Raw genomic sequence first — 10,633 nt, forward strand, 5'->3', positions numbered from 1 at the left:
GAACCCGCCGCCACCCGGTCCGTCGCCGCCTAGGAGCACCCCCCGGTGCAGCTCCGCCCCGCGTCGGAGAGCCACTGGGAGGGGAAGGTCAGGGGGCCGCCGCCACCAGCAACCCCGAGGCCAGGGCGGCCGCGGGCGCCAGCGACGGCGGCAGGAGGAAGGGGAGAGGTGGGGACTGGAGGAGGGAGGCGGCGATGCGCGGCCGGTCGCCCACGGGGGCGACGCGGTCGCGAGAGCTCGAGGAGGGAATGCCTCTCGGGGTCCAATTTCGCTGCGGTGCGCCGGGTTGATTGGGGCGGCAGCGCGCTGGGTTGCCGGGACGGTGGCACCGAGGGTTGCCAAGGACGCAGAACCCGATGCCGACCTGGACTAGTCATTGGGGAAGGAGGCAGTATAAACCATATCTTAGTCAAATGTAGGTGCGAGCACATAATTCTTTTTGTTTTACCTGGATAATCGTCTCAATCCAGTAGCACGTACAAACTTGGCAGCAATTGCGCTTGCGCCAGAAGTACGCACGAATCTGTGTGACCATTCGTTGTCCCGTCCCTTTCGTCTTCCTTCCCCCTTGCAACCTGCACCCCACCAGCAAACAATCTGAGCTCCTTTCCTTTTCCGAATCTCCGTATTAAACTAACAATCTGAATCTCGCAGCCCCAAGAGCAAGCAACCTCTGCTCTGCTCTGCTCCAGTTGCCTCCCTCCCTGCCAGTGGCTTAGCATCAGATTCTCTCTCTCTCTCTCTCTCTCAGGGCACAGCCAAAACAGCAGTGACAGCACAGGGCGGCTGCGAAGCCAGTTCCACTTTTTTCTCCATTTATTGCTAGTTTTCTCGCTTCCCTTTTGGTGCTGATTCTTGTTTAGTTTGTTAACCGCCCGTACCCACCGCCAATCCCCAGCCCGAGGCTGCCTGCTCTTGCCAAACCCCAACCACCCGCAGCAGTCAGCACAGCCCGCTTTCTTCTGAATATCTTGCCGGTTCTTCGGCCTTGGGATTGATTGCTAAGTACCAACGGTTCTTGGAAATTCTTCCTGGAAGCAAGCTCGGTTTAGTTTTCTCATTCTTCTGTTGCCGTCTTGCCAAGTTCGTGGGGTTGGATAACGTTGATTGCTCTTGAAGGGAATACAAAGGGATTGAGCAGAGGCTTGAGTTGTCCGAGCTTGTCATGGAGCCATCGACTGGGTTCCGGGCCTCTGTCTGGAGCTGCTTCAAGTTCTTGCCCTTCTTCTGCGGCCTTCTTCTCCTGGGGATCATCAAAGGTGACCACAACGCCTGCTCCTGTCTACTAGTTCACTTTCCTTCTCTTTGCTGTCCTAAGAAAGTACTATGGATTGGAATTGCGTCACATGATATTTTCTCATATGACCATAGGATGGAAATTTTACACATCAGTACCTACTTGTCTATGTTTGATACATTTATTTGTTTTAGAATGCAGAATGATAAATTAAAGAGTTATTTGTCTGAAGTATTTGGGCTTCATTCCATCTTGTGGTTGCTTTGCTTGTGTTGTGCTGATCACCCTGTTATCTTGTATGAAGAGGCTTTGTGCTTTTACTTTCTTGGAGCATTCCACAAATTCTCATTATGGAATCTAGAAGTGAATACTTGTTGTACATCTTCCACATTTAGTAACGACCCTATGTGGTACTTTTGGCTTGAACAGTGATGGAACCAATAGAGTTCATATTAGCTGGCTGTAGGCATGTTTCCTGAAATGAAACATCAGCTGGCCAGATTCACAGGTCTTCTGCAGTATAAGATAATGAGTTTTCTTTCTTTTTTCTGAAAATGCTCATGAACATTTTGGACTTTTAAGCCATTTTCCCTGCTTCAACTTTTGTATGTGCGATATAACTGATTGATATTGGCCATTGCAACTGACAATTCAAGTGGTATCAAAGGAAAGATATGTAACTGTGGTGTTGGAAGTAAATGACCACAAGGGTGACCGAAATTTGTTACTACCAGAAATCAAAGTTGCCAATGCTACACATGTTTTGTTTCATAGTCTGATCTGCAATCCTCTGTTCTTGTTGATTTTGCCTATCCAGGTGTTCTGTTTGGCCCATGGGCATGGCTTATTATGGCGATCGGAATATCTGCACTCGTTCTGGGATTATGGCCTATGCATGTGATTTGGACATACTACTGCATCATCAGGTAGCGTTCACAGTTTTGTACAGATCTATCTGAAAAGAAAATACCATGTGATGGATCTATGTACATAGATGTGCTGAGTTGCTGACCAGTGATCCCCTTTTCTATGAAGGCAGAACCAAGCTGGTGGGACCTGTTGTGAAGCTGCTGCTTCTTATTTCTGTATCTGGGATTTTAGTCTTGTGGCTGATAGTTGGCATCCTTGGAAGTGTACTTGCTGGGTTAGCATACGGCTTTCTAGCACCAGTAATGGCCACATTTGATGCACTCGGTGAAGGAAAAGAAAGGCCACTGGTTCATTGTTTTGTGGTATATTTATGATTTTATTTTTTATGGCGCTACTTTGAAATTATGTTGTTTATGCACCTCTCAAACTTTCAAGTGCAAAATCCATGTTGGGGCCAACAATTAATCCAATAATATGTGGATTATGTTATGCAAAGTAGTACTGTTGGATTATTGTTCAAAATAAAATTTATTATGTTTGTAGCTTTGCAGCTATTAACAAAATAGTGCACAAGAAATTCACGGTCAAATTACAAAATTGACCGGTCAAAATACGCCCTACATAAAAAACGGGGGAGTGCTTGTTTTACATGAGTAGCTAAATTGAAATGCAGGATGGCACATGGAGCACTATCACAGGAGGCTGTACAGTAGTCAGGGACCTGAAAGACATGTTATTCCATTCATACCTTGCATATATGGATGATCTACGGTTCCACGAACCTCCTGGTGGAAAACCATTTGAAATAAGGTTTGCTTGCTTCTTTTATTTTTAGCTATTTCTCTTCTATCCAAGAAGGTTGCAAATTTCTTTGTGCTAGCTTTTACATTGGATACTTGGACAAAACTCCATGAGTTACCAGGACTAACTTGAGTAGTGCAGTTGTATTATAATTGTGTCATTGTAAAAGTGGAATCATGGAGCCTTCATACAGGATGTTAATAGCACTATATTGTTCTGTTCTTTTGTTTTATATATGGTGCATTTGTTTTTGCTATGCACAGTTCAGGATTGCAGTTAAGCGCAGAATAATGTTTGACCTAAGAAATGTGAAATTTTGCCTTGTCAAATGAAATTCCACCATGCTATATCCAATATTTAAATACTCTATGTTGATGTATTTTTTCTCGAAGAATTCTGTTGAACAAATTCAAACAGTTAACTCTGCATTTTCCCAGAGTGCTTGATATTCCTGGCGCAGTACTCGCTGCCGCATGTGGACTCTTAATGGATGGGATAATGTTCACAGCAATTGCCTTGTACAAGTTCCCTGTGATGCTTTTCAAAGGATGGAAGCGACTTATTGAAGATCTAGTTGGCAGAGAAGGACCTTTTCTTGAGACAGTGTGTGTGCCATTCGCTGGTCTTGCTATTCTTCTCTGGCCATTTGCTGTTTTAGGAGCCTTCCTAGCCTCCATGATCTCCAGTGTTCCTCTAGGCGCATATGCTGCCATTGTGGTTTATCAGGTATAGACAGGAAACGAAATATTTTTACTTCAAACGTCAAGCATTACCTGCATTGACGTATCAGTATCAACGGTGAAGCCACGGAGCTTACTCCTGCAGTCTTGCTGATGTGCCAGGAATCCTCGCTTTTCATGGGACTATCTTATGCAATATCATCAGTATCCATCTTCGATGAGTATACAAATGATGTACTTGACATGGCACCAGGATCTTGCTTTCCTAGGTACAAATGATGTATTCCATATTGCATTATTCTCCTTGCGTTGTCCCTTTCTGAATAAACAGAGTTAACACGAAAAACCATGCCTAGGTTTGTATACCGGAAGAATCAAGCTTCCATGGAAAGTGGCCGTGGCCCGCTCTCAAGGCCTGCCTCATTCAGGGATAAGCAAGATGGAAAGAAAGCTCCAGCACGGATTACATCATTTAAGAGTAGCTTTGATGAGTTCAATCCATTTAAGGTGAATTTTTCCTGGCTTTGACAGATTTCTTTTTATGCGTGTTCACTGCACAATTTTTTCTTGCTTTGCTGTTGCCGTTTGGTCGATACATACCTTCCATGTATTCTAATACTCCCTCTGTCCGAAAATACTTGTCATCAAAATGAACAAAAAAGGATGTATCTAGAACTAAAATACTTGTCATCAAAATGAACAAAAAAGGATGTATCCTCTTTTATTCATTTTGATGACAAGTATTTCCGGACGGAGGGAGTATGTTGGGAATAGCGCCTGTTTTAGGCTTTTAAAGGTTACATTGTGCTAATTAATCTTGCCATTCCGAATTTACTCCCTCCGTCTTATAATATAAGAGCCTTTTTGACACTCTTATATTATGGGACAGAGGGGGTATTTTGCAAGGCAGGCTACAATTCTATTGGCTTAAATTTGTGCAGTTAAATAATTTATAATTTTGTATAGTTGCTAGATCACCTATTCGAAGAGTGTCAGCACCGTGGCGAGGCTCTGGTCGCTGAAGGAGTGATAACACCGAAAGATATTGAAGAAACAAAGTCAGGCAAAGGCGGCAGCGGAGTGCTTAATGTCGGTTTGCCAGCATATGTTATTCTCAATGCACTCCTACGATCTGCAAAGGCTGATTCCGATGGCCTGATTCTGAGTGAGTAAAAATGGTCTTCTTCTCCATTCAACAGGCGCCGTTATGGCTTAGCTTGACTTGCCCTGTGAAATTTGCAGGAGATGGCTGTGAAATAACATCTGACAACAGGCCTAAGAATACACTATTTGATTGGTTCTTTGACCCTCTGATGGTGATCAAAGATCAAATCAAAGCCGAGAATTTTACAGAAGAGGAGGAGGCGTACCTTCAGAAACGCGTGCTGTTGATCAGCGACCCGAAGCGCCTCAAGGCGACTCTTCCGCATTTGCCATCCCTGAATGAGCGAAAACAAGCAGAAATAGACGCATTTGCTCGGAGGTACTTCTGCCCACCACTCTCCCCATTTGCAAAAGGGAAATGCACCAATTTTTTGTTTTGTGATTATTTCGATCTTGTGCTAGATTGCAAGGGATCACAAAGTCGATATCAAGGTACCCGACATCCAAGCGCCGTTTCGACGACCTAGTCAAAGCGCTTTCTGAGGAGCTGGAGAGGGCAATGGGCGGCAGCCGATCTGTCAGTGGATCACAGTTTCAGAAGCTCAGAAGCGGCCTTGTTCGAATGCTTAGCCAGAGATCGATGGGGAAGACAGCAAGCATCCGAGGAGGTGATCAAGAGGCGCAGCTCACAAACGACGCTGGTGCTGCATAATATTTCAAAAAAAGCGGTGAAGAGAAGATCGCCGTTGTCCATATGTGTTTCCTAAGTTGTTTTTCACTAACTTTGTACAGAGAGCTGACTCTAGTGTGTGGGTTATAGTATATTGCAAACTTGCAATGCTCCATGTTTCAGAAAGCAAAGTTCGCCTCATTTTTTAATCTCAAAAATGTCGATTTATGTGGATTTTATTAGCTTTTATCCACCAAAATGGTGTTACAGTGAAATAGGAGTCGTCTCCAACCAAATTTGAGGGTTGCACTAAATACATTATAAAGAGGAATGTCTAGTAGTTGTTTTTTTACTTCATGATTGTTGCACTAATGAGTCTGACTAAATATGAACAGAGAATTGAAGATATGATGTCCAGCTGGCTCAAAGCCTAGGTTGCATAGCGATGTTCTACAAATATATTTGCAGCTAAAGGAAGGAACACCATTCTGGAAGAACATTATAATTGCAAGAAACAACCAGCTAGACAAAGATGCAAAATAATCATAGAAAGCCAGCAAAAAATTTAGTTAGTTTCATTTTCACCTTGAGTGCAGCTGGCGTTACATTCATTTGGAGATAAGGTATTACAGGCTTGTGCTTTGTAACCGTGGAAGGAACAACAACGGGTCTCAACCTAGTGTGATGGGAAGGTAATGATACTGAAATGCCGACAACAAAGCTACAAGTACTAGTCCATTACACATGATGAAGAAACATGGCAGATCTCAACAATGAACCAGCACCGGAATCATCACTGCGCTTTCTTCTTGGCATCCTTAGCCTGCCCCTTCTTGCGGATTTTGATGCACATGCTGAGGCGCGTACTGTCCACGAGCGACTCTGGGAGGAGGGAAATCAAGAACCACAAAACAGAGTGTGGCCAGTACGGTGTGCACCTCGGCTCATAGCCAATGTGGCGAATAGCAGCACGAGCATAGGTGTCCGCGGATGGCACAAGGAAGGAGGACCTCCTGATTGATGCCATCTTTGTCGCCACGTACAAGGGCACCTGAATATATCACAGGAGTTGTTAGAGCTCGGCAATTTGTATATATAAATAAAAGAAAAAAAATGAAAACAATATCCTAAAAACAATAGAGGGGGCAAAACTATTCAAATGACTAGCTTTTGGTTGACTTTCAAGGATCCTCAAGGACAACAAATCTGAACGACATGCTAACATCATCATGATACCGGTATTTAACTCATTTCTTATTACATACATGATCTATCAACATATCTCTTTGAGCAAGGACAGTGCACTTAGGGATTGAATTCTCAAATAAGCAGCGGCAAAAGGTAGGTATAACACGAGAAGATAGAAATACAGGCTTCATTAGTTCAGTTGAAGATGAGGCATGGTAATTTGTCTGGCAAAGCCCTGTCTGTTATCTAGTCCGATCTATATGTAACACATAACATATCCTTATCAGAACAAATTCAGAAGCTGGATTTTTTGTATCATAATGTATAATATTTACATTCACTACAGGTAATGTGTTTTGCTGTTTCAATTGAAATTTTAGTAGTCTAGACATACCACTATGTGAAAGACAAGAAAAGCAAATTAGTAAAATTAGACAATCCAGCTATTTTCCTTTTAACAAACCGTTAATTCATTTGAACCACAAAAGGTCAGCAACTGAGTTAAAGAAAGCAGATAATAGAAAGATAAAAGAGAACGGGAGAATAGTTTTTACCTGGCATTGCACATCGATGCCCTTGCCCTTGTACTCAACATAGAGGCATCTTGAGAACTGGTCGACGTACCTGAAAAACAAAAACAAATTAGCATCCTCTCTGCTTCTGCTGTCAATCTAGTCATAATTTGTGAATGACAATTCACTAAAACATTTTCGTAACCGATCTGGACAGGGTCTGAACTGATGACATACATCAAGCAACTATCCTAACAGTTTGTTACACATCTAAATCCAAGACTAGCACTAGAATCTGGCATGAGTATGACACGGGAGCTAACAAGTCACGCCGAAAGTGCTTGTTCGATTCCCTATCACAATTCTTCCTAGCATAGCTCCTTCCGGATCCTAACAAACATCTACAATTTCTAAATCAAGTACAGGTAGGCAAGAAAGTAGTGCCCTCTGTTCGCAGGGTTGCTTCCGCTACCGCCATCTGAGAGCACGAACATTTAACAATGGCATGCCATAGTATGTAGTACGCGCAGAGCAAATTAAGTAGTAACTTCGATCGAGGAGTATGTAGTACTCACGCTTTGGTGGCGGCGTAGACGGAGTAGAGTGGATCGGACGGCACGACGGAGGCAGCACCGGAGCCGATGTTGACGATTGCGCCACGCTTCCTGTCGACCATGCCCGGGAGCACGGCGTGGGTGACCCGCGTTACGCCCTCCACGTTGACCCGGATGAGGCTCCGCATGAGCTCCTCGTCCACCTCGTGGAAGTAGCGGGCGTACGGGTACGAGACCCCGGCGTTGTTGACGAGCACGCCGACGTCGAGGCCCCGGATGGAGTCCTTGAGCGCCTCCACCCCGGCGGCGAGCCCCTCGGAGGCGAAGTCGAGCACGAAGGTGCGGACCTCGGTCTTGGGGTACTTGGCCCTGATCTCCTCGGAGACGGCGGCGAGCTTGTCCGGGTTGCGGCCGACGAGCACGAGGCCGAGGCCGGAGGCCGCTAGGCGGAAGGCGATGGCGCGGCCGATGCCGTCGGTGGCGCCGGTGACGACGGCCCAGGGCCCGTAGCGGCGGCGCAGGGGCTTGCCGGGACGGAGGAAGGCGGCGTAGACCCAGAGGGCGAGGCGCAGGGCGGCGCGGGCGGCGACGAGGAGGCCGACGGCCGCGAGGGCCAGCGCCCACGCCGGCTGCGCGCGGAGGAACTCGACGTGGGCGCACGTGCCGGCCATGGTGCTTGCTGGGTTGGCTTGAGCGTTCGCTCGATCCGCGGTGGGGAGCGGCGAGTTATAGCGGAGCGGCGCGGGTCGGATCGGGTCGGCTGGATCTTTGATGGGGTTGGTGGAGCCGGTGCACCAATCCAACGCTCGACTCAGCCATAAAAAAGACGGTTGCGCGTCGTGTCAGTCTCAGACCCCAGTTCTGCTTCGTTTTTTCTCTTATTTGTTTGAGTTGGACTCGGACCCCAGTTCTAACAAGTCCGATTTCAATGTTTGTTTTTCGAATTCGGTTTGGTTTTTTTTAACTGAACCCAGTACTTACCAGCTCAAGTATTCAGCCATAAAACAGCTGGTCTTCGCTCGGTGGTTTTCTAATTTCTTCACCTAAAAAGCACGTCGACTTGTCTATGTTGTTATAGACTTGCTTCTTCGCAACGTTTCTGTTGAGTTCAAATTGACATAGATAATGATGTGACTTTATTAAAAGGAATCCAGTTATAGGGATCAATGTTTTTCTAGAGAAAAATAGTCAATTCTTTAGATCTTTGACCGCCTATAAAGATCTAAAGAATTGACTATTTTTGGCCGCCGAGATCGATATTTTCCACCATTGTGATCATCCTCTCCCCTCGCCGCCGTTCCCGCTCGAGCTGACTAATGGGCAAACCTAGCGTTGATTCCCGACCTTGGCAAGACAAGAAGGGTTTGGAGTTTGTGTGCGGCAGTGGCATCTAGCGAGGCGGAGTTGTCCACTAGAGAGACAAAAGAGCTGGAAGATATGATGGAACAATTATAGATTACAGAAGAGTGCTTGGATGGTCTAGTCTATGAGGAATTGAGGATGAACGGCCGGAGGCGACCAGAACACAACATTGATTGGTGATTAGTAGGGTTCATACTACCAAGGAGTATGATGACTTCATTTTTTCAGGAACATGCGAAACACTTTGGATCTGGCACGGCCGGTGAGGTTCTATTCCTTGGGCGAAAATCTTTACAACGACTGGGACAAGGAAATGGAATGAGGTCCTTAAACTTTTCGAGGTCATCCGGTGTTGTTGGCTCCATATGATGGATTTACAAAGCCATCATTGATCTCAACACGCTTAAAAATTTGGATACAATTTCATGATCCGCCTGATGGTTTCAGTCCTCTCGTGAAGCCCCTTGCGGTAAAGGTTGGTGAACTCTATGTGGAAGAGAATAATTCTGGGATTTTTCAGGGAATTTCTACAGAGTTAACTGTTAAGGTGATATTGGGTGTTAGGAAACCCCTCACAAATCGTGTTTCAATTGTCAAAAAGAAGAAGAAAAAGAAGAGGCAGATCATTAAGGTGAAATATCATAGGCTACTGGATTGGTGTGCTTGAGCATTATGACTCGCCACTTATTTAACGAGCATAGTGATGGCGTGCCCCCCTTCTGCCCTTGTGTTCAAGAACCTTCGTGCAACTTGGAGTAGAGGTGTTGGTTGTTCTGGTGATCATAATCAAGGTATTGGCAAAGCAGTCAATTTGGTCCTTAATCCTCTTGGTGACCTGGAATATGAGGGCGATATGGATGTTGATTAGTTGAAAGATTTCTCCAATGAAGCGGAAGATCTGGATCTAGCAGGAAGAGAGGTGATGATACATCTTCCAAGGAGATTCCACCAGCTGCTAATACCGGGACTTTGGTGATGAGTGGTCAGGCGGTGTTCCACCTGGCTCGTCTGCCAAACAAGACCTGAAAAGGTCCAAGACTGCAACTTCTAGTAGCTCTAGCATTGTGCAAAACAAGGCAAGGAACAACACATATTTGGCGGGCTCCTTTGAGGAGTGTTGTTGAGATCAATGAATTCAGGGACATTTACATTTGTGCCCCTAACTCGAACCCACTACTCAAATTTATCCCTAACTTAATGTGCTCAAATTTGTCCTTAAAAATTATTTTGTTGCAATCGTTGCATGCAAAACAAAACAAAAATTCTACGCACATGCAATGATCTATCCATGGAGATGCATAGCAACGAGGGGGAGAGTATGTCTATGTACCCTCGTAGACCGTAAGCGGGAGCGTTTGACAACGCGATTGATGTAGTCGAGCTTCTTCACGCTCCAACCGATCAAGTACCGAACGCACGGCACCTTCGTGTTCTGCACACGTTCAGCTGGGTGACGTCCTCCGCCTTTTTGACCCAGCAAGACGGCGAGGTAGTAGTTGAATTCCGTTAGCACGACGGCGTGGTGACAATGATGGTGATGTGATCTCCGCAGGGCTTCGCCTAAGCACAACGAAGATATGACCGAGGGAGTAAACGGTGAACTGGGGCGCCGCACACGGCTGGACAATAGTGTGTCCTTGTGTGGCGCCCCCTCC

The 10,633-nt window shown here is 45.7% G+C and overlaps 2 protein-coding genes across 2 annotated transcripts; one reads left to right on the forward strand and one right to left on the reverse strand.

The window, feature by feature from the left end:
• The first annotated feature begins 543 nt into the window (after positions 1 to 543).
• Positions 544 to 5,571, forward strand: LOC119324251 (uncharacterized membrane protein At3g27390-like). The gene is made up of 10 exons (XM_037598014.1): positions 544 to 1,259; positions 2,055 to 2,163; positions 2,277 to 2,469; positions 2,781 to 2,917; positions 3,346 to 3,634; positions 3,751 to 3,857; positions 3,945 to 4,095; positions 4,555 to 4,753; positions 4,831 to 5,071; positions 5,155 to 5,571. Exons 1-10 carry the CDS (start codon positions 1,166 to 1,168, stop codon positions 5,402 to 5,404), a joined length of 1,770 nt encoding a protein of 589 aa, XP_037453911.1. The 5' UTR covers positions 544 to 1,165; the 3' UTR covers positions 5,405 to 5,571.
• Positions 5,572 to 5,885: 314 nt separating this feature from the next.
• LOC119322860 (very-long-chain 3-oxoacyl-CoA reductase 1-like) lies at positions 5,886 to 8,318 on the reverse strand. Its single transcript, XM_037596394.1, has 3 exons — positions 7,638 to 8,318; positions 7,105 to 7,174; positions 5,886 to 6,413 (listed from the first exon to the last, which is right to left on the reverse strand). The coding sequence occupies exons 1-3, from the start codon at positions 8,285 to 8,287 to the stop codon at positions 6,156 to 6,158; spliced, it is 978 nt and encodes a 325-aa protein (XP_037452291.1). The 5' UTR covers positions 8,288 to 8,318; the 3' UTR covers positions 5,886 to 6,155.
• Between the last annotated feature and the right edge of the window lie 2,315 nt (positions 8,319 to 10,633).

The sequence above is a fragment of the Triticum dicoccoides genome, chromosome 6B, assembly GCF_002162155.2.
Source record: "Triticum dicoccoides isolate Atlit2015 ecotype Zavitan chromosome 6B, WEW_v2.0, whole genome shotgun sequence".
Taxonomy (NCBI): domain Eukaryota; kingdom Viridiplantae; phylum Streptophyta; class Magnoliopsida; order Poales; family Poaceae; genus Triticum; species Triticum dicoccoides.

Bases quoted from the DNA above. Each gene is read 5' to 3' on its own strand.
- LOC119324251 (XM_037598014.1), top strand. From the start codon at position 1,166: ATGGAGCCATCGACTGGGTTCCGGGCCTCTGTCTGGAGCTGCTTCAAG. The intron at 1,260-2,054 runs GTGACCACAACG...TTGCCTATCCAG, and splicing joins TCTCCTGGGGATCATCAAAG to GTGTTCTGTTTGGCCCATGG. The intron at 2,164-2,276 runs GTAGCGTTCACA...CTATGAAGGCAG, and splicing joins ACATACTACTGCATCATCAG to AACCAAGCTGGTGGGACCTG.
- LOC119322860 (XM_037596394.1), bottom strand. From the start codon at position 8,287: ATGGCCGGCACGTGCGCCCACGTCGAGTTCCTCCGCGCGCAGCCGGCG. The intron at 7,175-7,637 runs GTGAGTACTACA...TTTGTTTTTCAG, and splicing joins GTCTACGCCGCCACCAAAGC to GTACGTCGACCAGTTCTCAA. The intron at 6,414-7,104 runs GTAAAAACTATT...TGATATATTCAG, and splicing joins GCATCGATGTGCAATGCCAG to GTGCCCTTGTACGTGGCGAC.